This window comes from Amphibalanus amphitrite, unplaced genomic scaffold (assembly GCF_019059575.1).
Source record: "Amphibalanus amphitrite isolate SeventyFive unplaced genomic scaffold, NRLGWU_Aamphi_draft 000748F_arrow, whole genome shotgun sequence".
Classification (NCBI taxonomy): domain Eukaryota; kingdom Metazoa; phylum Arthropoda; class Thecostraca; order Balanomorpha; family Balanidae; genus Amphibalanus; species Amphibalanus amphitrite.
Genome location: NW_024882242.1, coordinates 183,328 through 207,525, shown reverse-complemented (window position 1 = coordinate 207,525; position 24,198 = coordinate 183,328). Strand labels below are relative to the sequence as shown.

The following is a 24,198-nucleotide window of genomic DNA, read 5'->3' as shown; positions in this document are numbered from 1 at the left end:
TTGTCTGAGAGTAGCAGTAAAACGGTAGTTCCCGCATCAAACTATGGAACAAAGAAGCGTCCAAATGGTTATTGCATATTCTGAAGCATAGACCACTATATATCTGTATATAGTGGTCTATGTCTGAAGCTATGCAATTCGTAAAAAACAGAGATAAGGACTGTTTCACATATGTAACTAGTGGTTTCCGAATTATACTAACATCATCTAAGCCTCTGTCAGAGATGTGAGTTTAATTAGGTACTTGGAGAAGTCGGCCATTTACGTGTGCTTTTTGCTCTCTCTCTGAGAGTAAGACTGTTGAAAAGGACGGGGACGACATCTCTACTGCTCGACGAGTTCCAAGAACTGGATACGAGTCCGATTGTTCTACGACATGGGCAAATGTCACATATCTTGACATGGGTAGGACGTGCGCGCGGAAAGTTGTTATCAAACGTCAGACCCAGACACATCGCCAGGCGCTGTATTGTGCAGGGGAAGGACTTTTGTGCGACATACACCTGCGACATTATACATGTTATTTAATTAAATCCAGCCTCTTATTGAAAGTGGATTACGTGCACACTTACGAACATGTGTGTATCGCACCGTCCTTTGTGCTCCAATTGATTAGATTGCGACTTAGCTATAGGTGCAGAAAAGTACAAAGATTTATGTAATAGCAACTGTTCTCCTGACTGACAATCGTCGATGCGTACTTGTAGCGAGCCCGAAGCATACACGATTCACGTCTTTCACGAACAATGACATTATATCAAAGGTTACGTTATCAATATCAATATCAAATGACATTATATCAAAGGCTGCGAGTAAGCACAATTATTGCAGCGCTACGAGTTTAAAACAACAGCGCCAAAGGAGCTTGAGACAAGGCTAAAAGTTGAAGTGTTTGTTTTTAACCCTAGCCGGCACAGGCCATTTTGCGCCCTTTTACGGCACGGGGGGGGGGGGGGGGGTACGACCCCTTTGCGTTTGGCCCGTGATCGAGCTAGAGCTTCGCATAAAAAAACGTACGTGCTGCCCGTGACGAGAGGAAGCCGATGTTACCCAAATTTAAGGTCCTAAGTCATCGGTTGACCTTCCAGGTCAGGTCAATGATCCAAAAGTCGGCAAAAACGGGACCTGTTAGTGCAGCCTTTTATGTGCAGACCATCGCAACTTTGCTCTATGTTGTAAGTAAGACGTATATGTTTTGGATTTTCTTTTCTAGCAAACTGTGCTACTTTAAGGTTCGAATCTGCACCGAAATAAAAGCGCTATACGTTGCGCGCCTCGCAACAACTTCTCAGGGAACGCACGGCCGACCAAAGTGGTATCGGTGCTTCCATTTCTTCACTGCGGCAACTAACCTTCGATCGATACCTACTCAGGCTTTCATTTCTTGCTCGGGTCGCGTCGGCTGGATGGAATGACTCATCGGAAATGTGTTGAAGCCTCGGCCTTTATGCCGATCTTTGTGCTACGCTTTTTACAAAGATGTAATATTGGTACGCGTTAGATATTTATTTCATTCTTTGAAACTTTTTCTACGAGCAATGAGTCGTGCCCTGGGTAACATTGAGCGGCGATGTTTTTAGGCTGAATGAAGCAACAGTCCCAGACGGTAAATGCAGGTCCAACCAACCAAACAATGCGTTCTCAATTCGTAACTCTTTTTAACTTCCGCTGCAAAATATACGTTGGCGACAACGTCTAACCGGAGCTTGTATTTCAGGCTCGGATCTGGATCAATGGTGGCCTCTGCTGACCTCCGGTGACCTCTGGTGACCTCTGGTGACCTCTAGACGCCCAGCGATGGACATGGACGCCCTGTTCTCGCGTTATCTGGCGCGGCTGAGACTGACGCTGTTCGTCACCTACCAGGGTGTCACCGGCGCCTCCATGCTCAGCTGCGTCCTGCTGCTCCATACACAGGTACAGTGACGTCATAAGTGTATCCTGATCCACACACAGGTACAGTGACGTCATCAGTGTACCTACTCTGCTCCATACACAGGTACAGTGCCGTCATCAGCGTTTTCTGTTTTACGTACATACACACAGCTATATGGTGATTCGTCAGTGTATTATATAACACATACAGGACGAGGTATGGTGACGTCATCAGTAACTGATCCACATCCAGAAAAGTGACGTCACCAGTGAACTCTGATTCACACACGGATATGGTAACGTGATCAATGTATTCTGATCCACATACAGAAAGTGCTGCGTCATCAGTGTCTTGTAACACAGACACAGTGATGCCATCAGCTTACTTTGACCCACACATCGGTTACGGGTATAAGTGACAGGTGCATGCAGCGGTTAATGTATCTGTTTTGCCGCTCAGTCTTGGCCAAGACCTGCAGGACTTGCCATTGCAGTATAGGCATGATGCCTACACACATGCACATATACCATGCATGCACGCTATTCACAATGTGTCTTTGTGACTCAGCCGCAGGTAGACAGTGGCTTGAACGGTGACCTGGCATTGATTTGGGATACTCGCTAATTGAGCGCTGAATCATTGAAAAGTGTTTGTGGCCGTGAGTGACAGCGGATCGATCCGGGTTGTTTGCAAATGCAAAGGACATTCTGAAGGAACGTTGTAGACGTGACATTGGGACACTATTAGTACGTTGGAGAGTATATCGATGTTTAAAATTTATTTATATCTGCATGTTTTCTGTCCTACCTGTATTTTCAGTGCAAAGAAAACCTTACGGGCTAGTTGGTGGCTTCCATACGATAATACCTATGCTCTACACGATACCCGTTACGATATATACCTATTACCTATATTAGCTATAGGCTATAGCACTGCAGATGAGCTGAATATCGGGCTCCCTCAATTTGGTTTGTCGTAGCGCTCGTGGGTACTGAAACGGTCCTTTGAACGAGGCGTACTTATTTGCCTTGATTCCAGTAAGGACGGAACACGGTGCCTATTTCAACCCCAGTGTCTAACCCCAGTTATAAATAGCTGTTTAACAATTATAGTAACAAGCATAGACCATGGAGAACAAAAGACATGTCACGAAAGGAAACCTGAAATAATATTTATTTCACTTCCAATTCGGTTGTCATGCCTTCAAACAGATTTTCTACATGCGGCGATCAGATTACATCGACGTTGACATGAAACACTTGCCTATCTGTGGCCTGTGGTCGCCAATATACGGCATACGATCTCCTTCTTTACATATTAAATTCCGCATGGATACTGCTCATTATATTTTTCCGATCACATTGAACTCACCGCATCTGGGGAACAGCACAAGAACCAGACCTCTGCGCACGCTCTGCCTGCTAGGAAGTTGACGACCAACCAGTGATGAGTTTGTGGCGTGCACTGGCTCCAGCTCTCTCCTAATTTCCGTTCTAGCCGGGGCCGCTTTATCAAGCTTTTCTCGCGTGCTCGGAGAGGCGCGATTGCCGCGAATCGGGTGCATACATTTCGTCTCCGTCTGTGGGTGATGTTTGCTGCTGACTGCCGAGCTCATCAGCCTCGGGACGGATGTCGGGGCGAGATAGCCGCGCTCAGTCCGGAGGGAGCGCTCTCGGCTGCGGAGTAAACGGCGCCCGCTCACTGGTGAAGGAGCCGGCCCCGCAGACCACCTGATTAATGGCCTGCTCACTGCTCACTGCTCAGGCTGGGCGGTGGGATGTATCGTGAGATGGGACGGGACGAGACGGGATGGGACGAGACGAGACGAGACGAGACGAGACGAGACGAGACGAGACGAGACGAGACGAGACGAGACGGGACGGGACGGACGGGACGGGACGGGACGGGACGGGACGGGACGGGACGGGACGGGACGGGACGGGACGGGACGGGACGGGACGGGACGGGACGGGACGGGACGGGACGGGACGGACGGGACGGGACAGGATGAGACGGGATGGGATAGGACGAGACGTGGCACTATATACGGTGGAGGAGTCCATCGCTTTTAACATTGGGCTATTCTGCGATCTTGATGTCACGTTATTACTTCTATGTTAATTTTGTGTTAATAACTGCGACCATCTAAAGACGCTCGTTACCCTTGTGTTATGGCCTGTGTTGGTGTGGAGGACATTAATTCTGCGAAGAGAAGTTATCAAGCTTCCACGTAGAGCTTAGCCAGCCTCTAAACGTTTTGTAACTCGAGCTTAATTTCATGCACAGGATGAATCGTGGTTTAATGATTATTTGGTGTGAACTGTGAATGGTAATTGATGGTTTAAAAGCGAAAAAACACAACAGCGTTTAAATATGAATCATATTTTCGTGAAAATCAATATTTGTTATGGTACTTAAATTTTCCATTCCAAGCGGTGCCTGAACTTATAAACGTTTGAAGATATGCACAATGCTGTAATTGTTCTTTTATGATGTTCTTGGCTTGAACACGTACTCGTACAACAATTATTTATTCGCTTCAAAATAGAGCACTATTCACTTGTAACGTTAACTAAGCCGCGGCGAGGATAATCATTGTGTTTGCAGACTCGCACCAAGCTGCTTATCTGAATTGGGTTACTGCGCTGGCGCTCTAAACACCTAAATTTGATAAAGTTATATAATTAACCCGTACCAGCTGGTCTCGTGGATTTCCACGCCTTGCTGAGGGGAGTATTTGAGAACCCCAGTCTAACTCGGCTCCTGTAATAATAATAGGCAGTAAGCCGTGTTCGGGAGAGCGTAACAAATCACCCAAAAACATCTCTAGGTGTTAGAAAATGACCTGATGCTCATGATTCAATGAAATGAGAGTGAAATAAGACCAAAAATATTAGGTATACTTTTTTATAATATTTGTTTGGCCTTATTTCACTCTAATTTCATTGTGCAGAAGGTCATTTTTTAACACCATAATACCTATTCATAATAATGCTCAAACTAGCCATAGCTTATCTTCAACAAAAAATATCTGGTCATTTTTAGGGTAGGCCAAAGGTTTGGTCACTAGAGGTCATCGAGGGTCCGAATTCCCCGATTTTTTTTTTACAGATGGGCGCAGTTTTGTTTTCGTGAACGAACAGAGTTGCAGTGCTGCGAAAGCTGATTTACTTGCTCCTTTTGAAAGTTCTTTCGCTGATAGGGCATCAGGTTTGACCTAAGGTCAACGGTTTAGTTTCCCGATGAAAAAAAAAAACAAGTAGTTTCGCACTCATTACTCAACATACATGCTGGGCAAATTTATTCGACTGAGGCTGGCACCTATGCCCAAACCGCCCGCATGCTCTGAAAGCAAGTGGTTGTCGATGATTTATTTTAACAAGGTATACTCGTAAGTCATAGGTACCGATGAGGTATACATCACATTTCCAGATAGTCTGCCTTACATCTGAGCGTAGACGCCTTCTAGGAAGGCTGAATATGACAGCTGAAATCAGCCAGAAAATTCGCTAGGAACTCTCGGCGCATTTACTGTCAGCCGCACGTTTCATTGGCGAGTGGTGCTGAATAGACCCACTCTCCTCGTGCAGGCAAGGCGGAGGAGCGTTAGCACGCAAGCGTTATCAAATATCCGTCATACCCCGCAACTCCCACCAACATATCCTCACACCAACATCGCTGCCAACCGCGCATATTTCAGTGGGATCATGTATATGAGCGGCCCGTGGCTGCTAGCTTTGATGGTCTTGGCATTTGTCATGAAATGTCCGGCACCGCACCCCTAGGCTCTGCGGGTCTCTTTCAACCGGTCTGCTTATGACTACATTCGACGTCGCGCTAATTAGTGGCAAAATTATCGTGTGCGGTAGGCGATATGCTTCACTAGATACGAGGTGGGCGTTTGGTTTATTTATGAGCTATATTGCATTTCGTTTCACTGGATCGAAATGGTAACGTGAGTCAAGCCATGTTGGCTTTCATTTTGACCGGGAAGACTGAAGACCTGAGCTGCCGTGGCCCTGTGATGTTGAACGAACGCAACGGCAAGGCCCATGATTAGCTTCTTTCAGCTTTACGCATGTCCACATCACCACTATAAGCTTGAACCTTTGCTGGAGCGATACCTATTCTGCAGCAGATGTAGCTGGATCTAACCTAATATTTAGAGCAAGGCTGCGGAGTCGATGGATTTACGGCGACTCCGACTCCGACTCCGACTCCGGCTTTCAAAAACCAACTCCGACTCCGACTCCGACTCCGGGCAGAAATGTCGACTCCGATCGACTCCGACTCCCGACTCCGACTCCGCACACCTGGCAGGGCTGCGGAGTCGACAGATTTTCCGTGACTCCGACTCCGACTCCGGCTGGGGTTTCCAATATCGACTCCAACTCCGACTCCGACTCCGGTCACAACTGTCGACTCCGACCGACTCCGACTCCGACTCCGACTCCGACTCCGACTCCGCAGCCCTGAATTTTAGAGAAATATATTTTGTGTTCTAAATTTTATTCAAGAGATTTTTTATTCTAAGAGATTTTTTTCAACTTACGTTTCAGTCCTTCAGCATCTATGCCCAGGCACATGTTTATGTAAATACCGAGGCCGGAGGGTCTAGCCTAAATGGCAGGCATCACACTTGACTTTGGTCAACGCCGAGCGATCGCCCGTGGCTATTTGTCGTTCTTCCAAATAGCCGTGAGGAGCTCAAATGGTAGCTTTCCCGGACATCCTGCGAACACGCGCAAAATTAAACGGTAACTCGACGCCGAGAAGCGAGGACTCCAGAAGTGCGTCAAAGTTGTGTCTTCAAAGACACTGCCAAAGACACCAGGCCGTTCAGCCTGCAGCGGCACAAATGACGGGAGAGGAACGTTTAGAAACAATATTTTCTCCTCACGCATCGTAACGACCGTCAGATTAGCATTATTCTCTCACGACTAATGCCGTCGACACATTTTTCCCAAGTTTCTGGCATAATTTCGTCCAACGTATTCTCTCCTGTTTTCTTCAGAGTAAAACATTGTTGCTACGTGTTTCACTACCTGTTGTCGTCGAGAATGCTGGTTACTGCTGATGCTGATGGTGGTGCTTCTCTTCTCCTCTAATGTGTGCCAGGACGACGTCACTCTACTGCCCGCACTACTGACGCTGGGTATTCTACTAAAGTTGGGGCTGGTTCCGCTGACGCCTCTGTAACCTCTGACCTCCCCATTCCCCCAGGACGACGTCACGCTGCTGCCCACGCTGCTGACGCTGGGCGTTCTGCTGCTGGTATTGTCGGCGGCCGGCTGGCTGCTGCGGCAGCCCTCTCCCTCCGCCGTGCTGGCCAACAGCCTGGTCTCGCACGCCGCCGTGCTGGCCGGTCTGCTGGTGGCGCTGACCGGCGGCGCCGTGCCAGCCGGCCGTCTGCTGGCTGCCGTGTGTCTGCTGGTGCTGGCCCAGCTCACCATGGCGCCCGGGCCGACGCTGCTGGTCGGAGGCCAGGCGCTGGCCACCTCACTGCTGTACGCCGGGTTCCGGCTGGCCGAGGAGACCGCCTGTGGGAGGCATCAGGTCAGTGGGGGAGGGGGAGAGACAGGGGCGAGGTGGGCCGATAGGTACGGTAGGGGGAGAGGCGACTTAGGGCTGAGGGACGATGATGAGGGAAGCATCTGATGGCGATGGGTTTGAAAAGAGAGGATGAATTCGGGAAAACGTGCAACCATTTTACGGTTGCTAGAAATAAAACGTTGTCATTTTTAAAGTGCTTCCTCATGGCCATCAGCTTAACAGTTATTTTGACAAAGCCGGGCTCTACTGTTCCCCTCAGGACAATAAAATTTGCAATCCGGACACCCGGACATTTGCAATCCGGACGTTTCATGAGAAATGTTTGAGGATCACTGAGCTCGTACAAACGCAGAAGAGTAAAACAGCATATGGTCTCTTAGATTTCCCTCCGTTTCAATGTTAATCGGAAATTGCATGTCTTGGTAAATATGGCCTGGAAGCAAAATACATGACGGCAATATGTGAACCAGCCATTTGGACAGACGACGGACTTCAAAGAACAATGTAAAACAAATGTGTCGGTCTGGAATTGTGTAAGATTAGGTATAGAAGTGTTCCTACGTTGAATATAGTTATATTTATATCTTACGCGTTATATCTCATGTTTGAATGGAAAGCTACAGAGGCTGCATTTGTATATCTTCAGCAGCTGCTGTCGATCGTTAACGGTTTGTTTACATTTGATAGTTTACGGTAGCCGCCAAAAACCAACTGGGCTGGCATCTTGCCGCCTACCGATTATCTTTGTCCACAGCATGCGCTATTGCTGCCTAATCATTTCTGTTTCATGTCTTCTGCTGCCTTATCACACTGCCGTGTATTTTCTCGTTTCCGTCGTTGTCAGATCCTGGTGGACTCTGTGTTGCTGACCTGCGCGCACGGCGTGGGCCACTACTACCGCCACATGACCCGGTCAGGTCATATGGCAGCGCTGGTGGCCACCCGGCGCTGCATCGACTCCAGGGTGAAACTGGAGTGTGAGAGGGAACACCAGGTGAGGGATGGCTGGATTGGAGTGTGGATGGCCCCTGGGGCCGAGAGGGCTACGTCAATGAGATAAGAGGTGGACCTGGGGGCGGGAGTGGAGTGGGAATTAGGGAGCTGAGTGAAACGCTTTCGAGAAAAGCTGCTGTCTAAAAAAAAAAACTCTGCCTGTAGTAAACGAACTTTTATCTAATCGAGTCTCGAAACGAGCTTTCTGGCGTTCAGGAACTTGACACGCGCTTGTCCAGCTTCATTCAATATTTGCGCCTGCTGGAGTTAAGGCTCGTAACTTTTAAAGAAGCTCAATCACAGATGTGGGCCTCACACTCCGTTCTCGTCTGACACTCCACAGGAGCAGCTTCTTCTGAGCGTCATTCCGGCCTATATCGCCGCCGAGGTCAAGCGCGGCATCATGGTCAAAATGGCCGACGTGCGAGCCACCGACAAGACGGCCAAGAAACAGTTTCATGATCTGCACGTGCAGCGACACAACAATGTCAGGTGAGTTACTGCATGGTGTGGGACGTTATTAGATTAGCCGATATTTACCGCCTCATACTGAACGTTCGGTAACTGACGGCGTGACACCAGCTGCGTGACTGCCGCAATTATTACATACAGTAGGCACATCACTCATTGGAGCCACTCCTTTCACCCGCTCAGTTTTCCAACGACCAGCATTGCATTATGTTTTCAGCAGTTTTACTCGGTTGGTCCCTTTGAGCGGAATATTACTAATGTATTTCGGCAAACATCAATTTGATTCGTGTTCGAAGAATACCTGTTATATTTCCTAACATGACAAACATGTTTTTGTGCCTGTAAAACGTCAGCAGTCGGCGCAGCACCGTTTGATGATATGGTTCGCCTGGGCAGTATCATTTCTTAGCCGCCCACCAGTGGGAGTCGCGGCCTTCCGATCTTCACCTTCATTCCCGGCTGACAGTCACATAGGCCGCCTGACGTCTTGGTCTGACAGGTTAACGAGCAGCCGTCCAGCGGACAGCCCGTGAGCGACGTGCCACGGCGGACGAATCGAACAAATTAGTGGAGACAGAGCCTCAGTACTCTGCTGAACGGAAATTATTACCGGTTACCCAGCTCTTTGTAAGCGGTGTGCTTAGCACTGAGTACATGGGCTGAAAGCTTATAGTTTTCAGAGAGAAGTTGCTAGAGGACCGACATCAGTTTTCCAGCACGGCGAGGATTTGACGTGACTTTGATTAAGGTACATTTTCATAGTGCTGGCAAAAGGACTGCCTAAATGGAATCTGGGACTAAAGATCACTGCATTTATATTCCTTTTGACCTTCTCAAAATCCAATGATGAACGGCTAGTATTGCTATGAAATAGCTTTTAAATTGCTTTCATGTCCTCTATGCGAGTTGAACAAGTTCAGCAAGTAGTTCCGTTCAAAGGGAAATATGTCGGGATACAGTCGCTTATGAAGCACTGCGCTGCAGCGGACTGGGCCCGCACAGGTCAGTGCCCCCGGTAGCTGGGTAACATTCGCCGCCAGACTCGGCCCGTCGATAAAATGCCACGGCCAAGCCACGGCTCTGAATCGCACCGATTTCAGGAACGACTCCGGGAGCGCCACTCACAAGTGCCGCTGTAAAGTTTCTGTCGCCCGACGGCATTGAACTCATTTCTATTATGCAGATCTGGCAGGAAGATCCTAATGTCTTTTACAAACTGAATAACTGGTTTGGAGAGGGAATCATGAAGTGGGCTTTCAGTTATTCGATGAGAATCCAACTGAACCTACTCACTCAGAACCAATGGAACAGTCGATATGCCATTTTATGACTGGAACACGGCTCTTATGAACCCCGAATGTGCACGTCATTGCAAGCTAGCCGCAGCGACTCACTCTTGCTCGGCTGTTTTGTTCACACCGTGGGCGGTTCGTGACGCCACAAACCGGATAACAGTTCAGTCTTGCTCAGTGTGCGTGTGACCCCGAGCCTGGCGTCCATTTGTCTGCTGGCTGTTTACTATGCGCCGTCCGTGTCCATTTCTGAAACCATCAGCTGCCCGCAGAATGAGACGAGAGGGAGAGAGCTGAGTGAGTGAGTGAGTGAGTGAGTGAGTGAGTGAGTGAGTGAGTGAGTGAGTGAGTGAGTGAGTGAGTGAGTGAGTGAGTGAGTGAGTGAGTGAGTGAGTGAGTGAGTGAGTGAGTGAGTGAGGGGGGAGGGAGGGAGGGAGGAGGGGAATTAGGGAAGTAGTGAGAGGAACGCGAGAGTGACTTAGTGGTCTGGGGATTTACTTAAGACTCTGTTTTTTTTTTTCGGGTGAAATCATTGAGGGAAGTTGGAAAAAGGCATAAAACAACATTGGACTTTAAAATTCTGAAAGTTTTTTAGTGCGAAAGCGGGTCCAGTCATTTTCGAGCTCGGTGCTCCATTTACGTAAAGTTCAACCAGCAGCAGACGTGCGCCACGGCCGTTCTCTGCTCTGGGCACCAGGTGGCACAAGGAGTAGCGGTATCGTTCGTAGCGGACAGCGTGTAAGGGTCGATATGCACAGCGGTGGGTGGCCCCGGCGGCCCGGCTGGCCTTCACACTGAGCCGCGGCCCGGCCAAATGGCGCCGGCCTAAGTCCGAACTGTGTGTCAGCGTAAGCGGATTCAGCCATAATCCGACCTCGTGTTTTGTCATCGATCGGTGTACGGCACGAACACATTTTGCGCCGGACGCTGGTGTCAAGTGCATGTGGGCTGAGTTCCCGGTTGGAAATGGCCCCCTGAGTGGCGGCCAACTGTCCCGCTGATACCGCTGCGGTCTGCTCGGTAATAACGCCGTGTCCGTGCTCGAGTGTCGGACACGACTTCAAAGGCCCCGCGCTGACGAGTTACGGATGAGGCTAATCGGAGTCCGTACCGCACTCATAAACGGGCTGGCTTTGATGTGATGTGTATATTTCATTCGTTAAGCTATAGTGCAAGACTCTTGCTCACTTCATCGAACGGCTATATTGTCTTGAAAGAACTGAAACACATAGCACAATGCCCCGCACAACATAACTTAAACACAATTTTCGCATAGAACGGCACGCACATTCGATGAGTACGAAGCCCTGAGGAAGACTGTCTCACCGTTCCGTATTTTCTTTTGACCTTAATTAAACGGTCAAACAAAGGGACAAAGATCAATATCCGTGGCTCTCGGGAAAGCATCAATAGCGCTGCCTCATTTTTCTTATGCACATTTATAACAATGCCTCCTGATAGGCGTGGTTCATGCAATACGAGTACCAAATATCTAAGACTGGCATAAAGCTGCTATTTGATATATTTCTAACAGTGACAAACTGAAACAACTAAAGCAGATATTAACTCCTGTTACAACCCATGCCCCGGCTCTGTTGACCATTGTTCGTCGAGCCCCGATCACAGCGATATACTGGCACGGTTCGGTCACTCTCGTTCTCTCGCGCAAGGCTCGTATGCTGTCGCGGCACTGGAAGGTCGATTCCTGTCCTGGACAGGCACCCGAGCCAACAGCACGGGACAAACCCTCGCGTGCGGCTCCGACGTGTATGTCAAGTGCCGTCCTCGTAACGACCCTTTTGTAGGACTCTCGCCTTAGCACTTGTGTGTGAAATACTGCACGGGGCCGGGCCATATGTGGAACTCTACCCTGGCCCTCACATCACCAGTGTTCGAAATACTGCTTGGAGAGCGACCCTTGTGTGGCTGGCCGCCGTGGACGTTGCCCGTTTTGGTCGGGTCTGACCGCTCGCACCGAACACAGTTCCAATCGGCCAGTCCGTTCGGCGACCACGTCTCGCCACGTCTCTAATGAAGGCCCGTTCTGCGGCCACACCTCACCATGTCTCCGAGAAGGTCCACGAGCTGGACTCGGTGCGGGGCCGCAGCCAGGGCAGTGAGTTCGGTTTGGGGAGGGGCCGGGGCCGCAGCGGCCGCCGGTGTTCACGCGGCGGGGACGGGCCGGTGCCCTGCTCCTGCTGCACCACCCGCGCCGTCTCAGCTGGGGGTGGAAGCGGCGGCCGGAACAGCACCAACAGCAGGCCGGCCTCCAGCAGCAGTCCAGCGTCCCGCAGCGCGCCTGCTGAGCCGGCCAGCAGCCCGCCGGGTGACCGGCCGGTGACGAACGCCAGCAGGAGCAGCTGCCCGCAGCAGCCGGCGACGCGCACCACCGAGACCACGGCCAGCAGCGGCAGCAGCCGCTCCTGGCGGCTGAGCAGCAGCAGCGGCAGCGCCAGCAGCAGCGGCGCCGCCGCCGTGGCCGCCTGCACCCGGCTCTGGAACCAGAGCGGCGCGTCCCTCTCCTCCTCCTCACACCCCGTCAGCGGGGCGGGAGGGGCCGACACTGCGCCGGCGGCAGCCACAGCCGCCGCTATGGCTGAGTCCAGCGCGGCGGCCCGCGCGGCCTCGGCTGCGGCGCGGTCCGTGGTGCTGGGTGCGCTGGTGGCCGTGACGCTAGCGAACTTATCTCCAGCAGTCGCGTAGTCTCGACCGGCTTCTGCAATAGCTTCATCAATGATGATACTGTCACGATACACGACATGCTCACCCTCCACGAACGGGCCGTCATAGGGTGCCCCAGCTGTCACCCGCCAGTGCACGTGGCCGAAGTTGAGTCCCGGTCCCAGCAGCCAGACGACCAGCAGCACGACGGCCAGCAGCAGGCCGGGCGGCCGGGTCAGCACTGTCAGCAGGCCCGTGGTCAGCAGGATACTCTGCGTGGCGTATAGGGCATCGGTGGCGGCCCGGCCGAGCCGACACGTGGTCTCACCCAGCGAGCCCACTCCCATCGACCACTGCGCCAGCGGGATCACGTGCAGCGTGCTGGCCAGCAGTCCGACCAGCGCCGTGTGGAGGAGAAGCAGCCGCGCGGCGCCCAGCTCCTGCTGGTCGGCGGTCAGCCGCGCCAGCCGACCAGCGGCCAGCGCGTGCAGCGCCGGTCCCAGCACGGCCAGCGCCACCAGAGCCAGCAGCCGCGACGCGTCGGTGCTGGCCAGCGCCGACTGCGCCAGACCGTCGGCCGTCGGGACCGGCGGCGGGCCGGTGTCGTTCATGGTGCACCCTTGACCTCACGAACCAGGACGGCCCATGTCGGCGGCGTGACCGTCTCCGAGCGCACCCCATCCACCGCCGTCCCGACCGTCCCCACTCCCGGCACTGGACTGGCGCTCGTCAGCGGGCAGCACGGAATACCAGACAGCGTGCCTGGCGTGGCCGCACGGGCCAGAGCAGGGGCGCCGCCAGGGTACGGCGGTGCAGGCCGGGGGCTGAGGGCGGACTCAGGGCAGGGTATGTTGTGGAGTAAAGGTCTCCAGACGACGCCCATGGGTATTGGATAGCTTGGCTTTGGGTATCTGGGTGAGGCTGCCGCTGGTTACGTCAAACGTTGCAGATCTTATTTCCATCGCAGCACGATAGTTTGAAAGGCAAGTGAACTGAAACTAACTGAAAAAACTCACTCAGTGACGGGCTAGTTGAATCCGCTTCTGGCCAGTTCCAGCCCGCTGATATTCAGGTTATCGGGTCATTTGTCATTCCACCGGAATAGGCGACAGAGAGCAGTTCACTTATGGGTTAATGGTATGAGTTAAAATAATACTTTTAGTTTTAAGTTTTATTTGCAGTTAGAAACAAGACTTTTTGTATTTTGAAGTGATTCTGAATATCTAATCTTTTTTTACATTTTCGCTGAACCAAAATTACAATTACACATACAGCACAAACTCAAGTATTGTGTGCACCTCCGCTCAGGGATGTGGGTCACCACAGGTACTTCCCCACCTAGAACGGAGTTACGTAGTGTGCTGACATTGTGCCAATCAACGTAACACGTCACAGATAACACAATCTGAAAAAATCACAACTACAGCATCGTTTTTCTGGGTTCCACCTCAGCTAAATATAGTCGCTGGATCCACTCTGAAACGAACCCTTCTTCCACTTCTGGTACGTGGTGACTCTGCTTCCGGCACGACCTCTGGAGGGACCGATTCTGCTGGACCGGGCTCAGCGGCACTGCTCGGCTGTGGCTGCTCCTGCTCCCTGTCCACCAGCCGCCGGGTGTCGTCATGTCGCGGGAAGTAGGCGGGCTTCAGTCGGTCCACTGATACAGTGTCTATCGCCCCAGACGGTAGTTCTATGCGAAAAGTCTTTGCTCCTCTGTGAGCTACACGTAGCGGTCCCTGGTATGGAGCTTGGAGTGGACGTTGGATCCTGTCCACTCGGACCCACACATGCGTGCATGTCATTAAGTCCTTGGGAATGTGCTCCTGGACAGCACCGTGATCGGTTCCGAGGGAGGCCGTGGTGAAATCCAGTTCCGTCATGTGCTGGGCCAGCTCCTGGATCATCTTGAATGAAGAACGTGTTGAAGACTGTTCTCCTAAGCACAGTTTTGGACAGAGCAGCATGCCACCTGTCACTGCTGTGAACGGTGAGGCACCAGACTCGTTTGGCATTGCACGCAGACCCAAGAGAATTATTGGGAGTGACTTCAGCCAGTCTTCCTTCCGCGCCTTCAGTGCTGTCTTTAGTGTGCGATGAAATCTCTCAATCATTCCATTACTTTGCGGTCTGTAGGCGCATGTCCGGAGGCGATGAAATCCTATCATTTCAGCCAGAAGTTGGAAGAGCTCGGCTTCAAACTGGGCTCCACGGTCAGTTACCACGTAGAGAGGGACGCCGAACCGTGCAATCCAAGTCTCGAGGAGCGCGTTCGCTACTGATGTGGCAGTGATGTCGGTAATGGGCGCGACCTCTACCCATCGGGTAGCGCGGTCGATGCAGGTGAGTAGATACCGATGTGTCGCCGGGAACGGTTGCCCATGCTGAGATGAAGGTGGTAGCGGTCCAACTATGTCGATGTGCACCGTTTCAAAACGTGATGATGGCAGGTGAAACTCTCCAGTTGCGGTCTTCGTGTGGCGATGGACCTTGGCTTCTTGACAAGCCACACATTCCTTCACCCACGTCTTGATCTGTCGATCCATGTCTGGCCAGAAGTATCTTGCCTTGATGAGCCGAAGTGATCCTTTCAGACCAGGATGTGAAAGATTGTGATACCTCTCGAACACACTTCGTCGACATGACAGCGGAACGAACGGCCTCGGCTGTGGCGTAGACACGTCACAAAGCACTGAGGAGTCATTCTGCAGCGGCACAGTTTTGAGGCGATCCTGGTATGTTGCGATTTCTTCGTCCTTCTTCTGTTCCTCGGCGATGGCTGGGAGGTCACAGGCGTCAACCTGAACGGCGTTCACAGGGCGCGAAAGGCAGTCTGCGACGATGTTGTCAGCGCCCCTGATGTATTTGACGTCTGCGATGTACTCGGTGATGACGCACCAGTGTCTTTGCTGTCGATCTGACTTCGCCACATGAGGACTGTGGAAGGCTGTGACCAGGGGCTTGTGGTCTGTAAAGAGCGTGACGTTCCGCCCTTCGAGCAGATCTCGGAAGTGCAGCGTGGCGAGATAGGCAGCCAGCAGCTCTCGGTCGTAGGCTGAGTACTTGCGCTGCGGTGCAGACAGCTTCTTTGAGAAAAAGCTCACCGGTACTGCACTGCCGTCGACCATCTGATGAAGGGCTGCACCAGCAGCGACTTGGGAGCAGTCTGTGACAAGCTGGAAGGTGTCGCTGTTTGGCTGAGTGTGGTGGAGAGTGCAGGCGGCCTCCAGTGCTGTCTTGATGCCGTTGAAGGCCTTGGCTTCGCTGTCGCCCCACGGTAGTTCCTTCGACTTGGGGTACAAGCGCATGAGCTCGGTCAGTGGGAAGACGATCTCCGCAAAATGCGGAATCATTCGCCTGTGGAAGCCGACCATGCCCAGGAATCTGCGTAGATCATCCGACTTCTTCGGCGCGCACATTTCTGAGATGCTCTCCACCTTGCTCTTTGGAGGACGAATTCCAGTTGATGTCACCAGCTGTCCCAGGTAGGTGACTTCTGGCTGGTCAAACTCGCACTTGTCTAGTGAGATGCGAAGGTTGTGCTCGTGCAAGATGCGGAACACTCTCTCCAGGTCCGCATGGTGCTGTTCTTGGGTCGCAGATGACACAAGAATGTCATCGAGATAGATGAACACGCAGTCCACGTCGCGGAAGATGGTGTCCATGATCCTCTGGAATGTGGCTGGAGAGTTGCAGAGGCCCATTGGCATGAATATGTATTCATACAGGCCGAAGGGCGTGGTCACTGCAGTCTTCTCGCTGTCCGCTGGGCTCACTGGTATTTGGTGATATGCTCGGAGCAGATCGATCTTGCTGAAGCGCGTTTTTCCGGCGAGCTGTGTCGACAAGCTTTGAATGTGAGGTAGAGGGTAGCGATCCCTCTTCGTGATCGAGTTCAGAGCTCGGTAGTCCACTGTGACGCGCCATTCACCGGGTGTCTTCTTCTCCACCATGTGCAGAGGAGAGGCCCATGGAGACTTTGAAGGCCGCACCACCCCAGTTTTCAGCAGTGTGTCAAAACACTGTTTGGCGGCTTTGAGCTTGTTTGGTGGCAGTTGTCTCGGTGACGCAAATGTCGGTGGTGCACTGCCTGTGTCAATGGTGTGACATCCTGGCAGCTGTTTCATTGCCCCCTCCAGGTCACCTGGCTGGCATGGCTCTAGCACTGAGCGGTGTCTTTCCAGGATGTTCTTGATCGGAGCTGAAACTGTAGACAGGTCGTTCACCACCAGGTTGGCCTTCGATTGGTTACTGACTCGGCACTGTGATGACAAATCAGTAGATCTGTCAATCAAAGTCTGGGTACCGCAGTCGATCAGGAGTGAGTGCTGACTCAAGAAGTCCTGACCCAGCAGTGGTGTAGTGACGTCAGCCACCACGAAGGTCCATGTGAAGGTGCGGCGCAGTTGAGGGATTGTGACATCACATGTGACTTCTCCCACAACATGAAGAGACTCACCGTTTGCGGTTGATATTCGCACTGCTGAAGGCTGCAGGATAGAGCCAACCGGGACGGTTTTGGGCAGGAGGGAAACACCTGCTCCGGTGTCAATGACAAAATCAACTGATTTTTGGCCAAGTGTTGCTGCTACTTGCATGAGTGGCAGTCCATGAGCAGCATGAACTGGGATCTGCCCCTCTAGTTTCCCGACTGGGACGGCCTCGGTGAGGAGGAGCGAGAACGGGGTTGCATCTTGGTGTGTGCTTTATCAGGCCACTGACACCACGGCTTGCATGTGCGCGCTTCCACGCCAAAGTAAATGTGCGCTCGGCAGACCTTGGGGCGCTGTCCTTCACGGAACGGCTGAAGTCCTGCTGACACACCCTCTCGATGGTCCCGATCCGGATAGGGACTGCGCTGTCGCGAGCTGTATCGCTGTCCGGTACTGTGCTGTCTCGATGGGCGCGTGTGTCCGTCTGAATAGTATGCGCCGCGGTCCGACTCATAGCGCTCAGATGGTGACGGTGACCGTGCTCGTGACTGCCGGCTACTGTGAGGTTGTGCCACCATGCACGAAGACTGCATCAGCGGCACCAGCTCATCAGCTAGTTGACCTAGCTGTGTCAGAGTCAGGTCACGCTGGGCTGCCAGCACGGCACCAACGGAGGGCGGCAAGCTCTTTATCATCTTGTGGCGCACGAGGTCTTCACTAACCCCGACTTTGCACGCCGTGTCTCGGAGCTCATGCAGGAATGCTGATGGACGTCCGGTCATCTGTGTCTTGCTTATAAGACGCTCGAATAGCTCCGGCTTCGATTGAGCATACAGACCGATCACGGCTTGTTTCAGGTCATCGAATGACGTTTTGGAGAGTACGTCTGGGTCGAGGCGGCTGACCGTATCAGGAGGAAGGGCCGCCAGAACATGGTAGAACTTGGACTGAGTGCTTGTGATGCGAGCCAGGTGAAATTGTGCATTCATTATGGCGAACCAACCTTCAACGGCTGTGTCCATGAACGCCGGCGGCTTTACGTTAGAAAGCATCACGGAACCTGCAACCTGTTCCGGTTCTCCTTCCATTGTTGCTGTTGTGGGAATACCTATTCACTATGAACTAGGAATAGTATTAGGCAATGTAGCAATGTAAAAATCACGTCGGGGTCACCAGTTTATGGGTTAATGGTATGAGTTAAAATAATACTTTTAGTTTTAAGTTTTATTTGCAGTTAGAAACAAGACTTTTTGTATTTTGAAGTGATTCTGAATATCTAATCTTTTTTTACATTTTCGCTGAACCAAAATTACAATTACATAGGGCCTGTTCCAGCGCCTCCAGAAGAAATTCTTGACTGGAGGCTCTACCAGAGGTTTTACTGGAGGCGCTGGAACGCAATCTGGAGATTTCTGGAGATTGGCGTCATAGATACCAAAAGAATGACGATTGTTCTCTCTTGAAACGCAAAATTTGTTTTCAATTTTAGTTAAAAAGATAAATAAAATTATAGCAATGTAATTTTCTTAACATTCAAGTTGTAAAATAATCAGTCAAATGTCCTTTGTTTACATTCGTGATTGTCACATGTGCACCATAATTGTAGACCAGAGCCTCCAGAGAAATTTGGACCTCTCAACTCTCTGGAGGCTACTGGAGGTTTCTGGAGCTTTGGCGAGAGCTTTCTGGAGCTTTCTGGAGGCGCTGGAACGCTCTCTGGAGGATTCTAGAGCTTTCTGGAGCTTTCTGGAGGTTTCTGGAGGCGCTGGAACAGGCCCACATACAGCACAAACTCAAGTATTGTGTGCACCTCCGCTCAGGGATGTGGGTCACCACACACTCACTGTCACACTTGTATGTAAGGGAAATGGCCCACCACCGCACTGTGTGGATTGTTTATATCTGAACTTGGACTGTCGGCTTCCAGCCATCCCCTGGCTTAAATTAAACGTAAATCCATACGAAAAAGCACAAGCTGCACTCACACCGACATCACTTCGAGGAAACAAAGCACTCCTGCCACTTATGGCACGTCCAGTAACGTAATTGCCTCACGTCTTATGGCACGTCCAGTGACGTATACGGCGACGTCCGCGTCAATTGTTCAGCGTCTGGAGCTGCCACGTCTGGACAGACCGCTGTTTGTTTCCAGAGCAGCCGCTGTATGCTAGCAGATTTCCTTGCTTTGTTAGATCCAGTCAGAATCAGGTCATTTGCTGGAAATAGCAAAGCACACGCGACACTAACTTGTCCAGATGATCTTTGATGATCTTTTTGTTGGGTGTGATGTCTTTTGTCCTTGCTGACTGAATGAGATCCGAGAGCTATTTGTGGAGAAGCATAGGGACAATCTCTCTAATCTCTCTAGTGAATGAAGTCGCTTTGTTTATCAAGTAACACTGACGTCACAAGCCTTTCAGTCCGGAAACGATTTGCATGTTTTCACTGCTTTCAGAAACTTGACTAGAACTGTGCTAAACAAGTGCAGTATGGGAAACGAAATTAATGCCAGAAAACGAATGTTTGTTATGGTGTCTATATACATAATGCTTGCGGCACATCCATGGTAATCTGTAGAATCCTATTTCTATTTGTGGAACGTGTGCATCTGGTTATCTTCCTCTGGTTATTTTCTAAGAAATATTTATCTTAATGAGGTAGCAAGCCGAACAAACATTTTCTTTCGATAGAACCCTGATAGCGTTGACATGGAGCAGGACATCGGGCCAAAAATAGCGCCGAATGTTTTTATATACGCCAGAGTCCGCGAGTCCCACAGGCCACGAGGAACACATGTTGAGGTTTGTCCGCTGCGCCACGCAATTTCACCGAGCTCCACCGAGCTCCTCCGCAATTTCATCTCCAGCGCCAGCAGTGCGGCATTTAACTCTATTGGCGTCACAAAAGTTTACGTGACGTCAGCTGGGTTCGATTTGTATCTCAAACAAATACACAGAGCTTCTGTCGCGAAAGACGGCTGTCTTCGCCGCGTCGCCTGCACCGTTCCTAAACAAACAAACGCCCAGACACACATGTCTCTTTTTTACCCGGAAAACAACTCTGGTGCGGGCGCCTTTTCTATGTTCGGAGCACTGCCGGCCGAGTTTCACGGTGTTTTCCTTTGGGTCGGCCAGGTGCACGCATCCAATCACGACACGACCCGCGTGACCAACATAGCAACAGACAGCAGACACGGCCAAATCGGCGATCAATAGGGCGTTTAGTTCGGGACGCCACGATAGACACGAGTCCAGCCCTCACTATTGACCCGTAACGGTAAAGGGTGGAGTAGAAGGGACCCCATGCACCCGTCTGGGTTTAACCAGGCGATATAGCCATACTGGCTAAGGGCTGTGGTCCGGGCGTCTGCGGCCCTCATTCAGCGGTCAAATGTATCGGTGGTTAGTCTGCACGTCCACTGTCCACCGCGCTGGTCGGTATAATTAATGCTCAGGCCGCTGTGGAGTTTATCAGCGTGGATCGCTCTGCAAAGGCATCTGACGTCTGAACATCAATTGGAACCGATCGTTTTCCGTGCTGTTCCATAATAATGCGCCGGCCGTGAGGCATTATAGCAGTGAGCGAGACTCCGGACGTCACAGCATGTCTGTCTGGCAATAACTCGGTAGTCGGTACCTACATTCCATCGATGTCCATCAGCGATATATGTGGTAGCTGCGATGCCTCAGATTGTCGAGTCGCGTCGTGCTGATTGATACCATCAGGGACGGGTCAGCGTCTTGTGAAGAATTATGGAGACTGATGGACTTGAAATAGATCTAGATTCTAGCACGGGCAGAATCAGTGGACAATAAATGATGTTGCAGTCTGCAGAGTTGAGTGGAATGTTGGCGATGTGGTCAGACTCTGCCGAATGCTGGTTTACTAGGAGCTAGTTGTGATATGATTATTAGATGCCAATTAACAGCCTGTTTACATGATAGTAACTGTTCAAAAGTTTCTTACCCATTGATTATGCTACCCATTGATTATGCATCTAGAAAGCAGGGATATATGCTTATTCTTTTTGGACATAAAAGCATATCGTGTCTGTATTGATAACATGGCTGTGCATTTCTGCGTGTAACTGTATATGGTATAGCACGTGGACAATTTCTTATCTGCAGTGTAGGCGCTTAGCACACCGACCAAAAATGACCAAATACGAAGTGCCGTCTCTTCTACAAACGCTGTCTGGAGGTCTACCATGTCGTAGCTCGGTACCCTCTGAAGGGGAGCATCTCTCGACCTATATGTACTCCCCCCCCCCCCCAACCCACTCAGTTGTGGAGTGTGGGACCACGTTATACGAGAAGACTGGACTTGGAGCTGGAAGGTGGCAGGAGTATGTAGTGTTCCCGTCTGCGTATCGTGCCCGCAACTCTCCCTTCCCCAAGGACGGAACAGATCTGCCAGCACATGAGGCTCAGAATTGAATGGAGAAAGGAAATTCGTATTCAACGCAGAGTATTGATATGATTTTGCAGCGCGAAGCAGCGTGATATTCGCACCCTCTTGGTCTGAGAATTCGAAAAAGTTTTGTCACCCTGGCAAAAAACGAAAAGCGATAAGAGCCCGACAAATGCAGGCACCATATATGTTCTAGACATTTAAACCCTTCCCGACACATCAAGGCTGAAGGTTGTATGATGCATATGTTTCTGTGTAGCTGTATAGAGGCCAATCGTAAGTGGAGGCAACTAAAGTAGCGGAACGGCTCGATTAGTTTTGGCAGGACATGTGCTCCGCCAGTGGCATATTGTTATGAACTACGTGTGCCTGCATTGGTTTTGCCATTGGTGGGACGTAACCTACCCATTCATTGTAATCAAATGCTAATGGGAAACTTTGCTGAACTCTTTTAATTAAAAACTTCAAGCCCGGAAGTCCTGATGATCAGAGCATGCATGCCTTGATGCAATCAAATACATCTTCATAACACTCATCTCATTGCATATGCCAGTAGACATTCTATTGGCATAGGCATACGAGTCCCTGTCTCGCAATTGTAACGCTCTATTGTAGCGCCACAGTCTTCCGGGTCCCTTCTTTTCTTTCCCCGATGGTTTTCCAGAGTCGGAACAGAATTGGCTGCCGCATCCAAAACGGCTGGTCGGGGACCGTCGAATCATTTAACTGAAATTTAAATGCGTCGGAGGCAGTGTTTGCCGGAATACGTCAATTGTGTATTCATTCATAGATTTCACCAAAACGCCCCCGCAGAAATGCAGAGGCCATGCCGATATTGCCGCCCTTAGGTTGACAGCGTACCCAGCTAATTCTTAAACTGATGATGCCTTTTTCGCTAGATATTGTTTACGCCACAGTTTCTGAAACGCGACAGAAATATTTAGGCGATATCGCGGCCTTGTGTGCATATTTTAAACGCCGAAGCTGGTCTGAAGTTTAAGCCATGCAACGCTATTAATTAAATATCAGCTCCACTTTTATCTATCCCCGATATTCAATTAATTCTGCGAGCCTTTCTCACTTTAAATTGTCCATTTCGGCTATTTCGATTCCATTTTTACCGCATGTAGTAAATCCTGACGGAATAGTGACAGCTTTTTCTGGATGGATACCAATCTACCTTGGTTTGCCCAGCCGGTCTCGTCTCACCCCAGCGTTTACCCAGCCTGCTCCCGACTCACAGCCTAACCGGCCCGGCCCCGACTCACAGCCCAGCCTGCTCCCGACTCACAGCCTGACCGGCCCGGCCCCGACTCCCCCTACCGTTTATCCGTCGGCCTCGCCCCTGTCGGCACGGTCGCTTCATCTCCAACCACGTGGGCCGCGGATCAGGGACGACCGACCGACTGCTAGACAAATAAACCAGCTCGGTGCAGACCGTGTCTGTGGCTCAGGAGGCCAGGGAGGGGCAAGGGCAGCAGGAGACGGGCGGCCAGGGTCGCAGGGTCGTGAGAAGGGAAGCTGGGCGTAGGAAAATCTTCGGACATAGCTGTTAGCCCGTGTGACCAGTGACTGTCACGTCTGTCACCCAGGTGACGCGTGAAATAGTTGCAAGTGCGACAAACGCAGTGTCGCCCTGCCACGGTGCTCACAACAGCAGAGTCCGTTTCGTTTTCTCGGTCGCCACACCACCTGGAAGGAGCTTATAAACCGTTTGTAGGTATATGTATGCATTATGTAAAGACAGGCCTTTAAAACAGGTGCATATGACGCGACTCCAGACTCAGGTGATGGCGCCGTTCCTTCCCTCGAAGGAGCCGCCCACCTGGCTGGTTAGGCTAAAAGCCCCTCCAGTGCAGCTCCGCCCGGTCTGATGGTAATTTAGTATTCGGCACACGCACGGCAGCATTCTTGTGTGCCAAGAATTTGGGGCGTATTAGCCCGCCAGGACGGAGCAGGAATGTGCTCTTACTTATCATAAGTTTTTGAGCAAATGCATATCTTTTGATGCTTCGGTGGCCTTCCTGATATTGATAGGCTAGTTGATTAGCTTTACAGAACTAGCAATGAATCATTTTGGCAATTACATAGATACTCAGAACGGCAAATGAACTGCAAAACAATGCTTTCAATTATTTGTTACACGTGCGCTCACGATAGTCACATGCTAATTTTGACATCGTTTCCTGTCCCCTGACATAACGTTTTGATTTCTAATGCTAAATATGATTGACACGCAAAACAACGATCGTGCACCTCATTTTGACCTATACGAAGCAGTGCATCAGTGTGTCTGGAAGCCACGTGGGATTCTCGACATGAAGCTCTGAAAATCACAGATGACAGTAAAAATCCCGGCCAAGAACACTATTACTTCTGTCGCAGTGAGCTGAGTTGAAAAGGTGCCCGATGTCAGCTCGATTGGGCTGGAGCGACACTGTTATTAAGTTAACTGAGCGGCTGTTTCCCCTGAGCCGATCACTGAACACAAGTTGGTCGGGATGTGACA

General features: G+C 51.0%; 1 protein-coding gene across 1 annotated transcript in view; it reads left to right on the top strand.

Annotated features, from left to right (window-relative positions):
- LOC122365552 (adenylate cyclase type 2-like) overlaps positions 1-24,198 on the top strand; it is a 69,878-nt gene that overhangs the window by 6,951 nt on the left and 38,729 nt on the right. Inside the window, exons 2-5 of the mRNA XM_043336842.1 lie at positions 1,718-1,917; positions 7,100-7,432; positions 8,274-8,423; positions 8,766-8,914. Of these exons, the coding sequence (XP_043192777.1) occupies positions 1,798-1,917; positions 7,100-7,432; positions 8,274-8,423; positions 8,766-8,914 (752 nt within the window). The 5' untranslated portion in view covers positions 1,718-1,797. The remainder of the gene's footprint in view (positions 1-1,717; positions 1,918-7,099; positions 7,433-8,273; positions 8,424-8,765; positions 8,915-24,198) is intronic.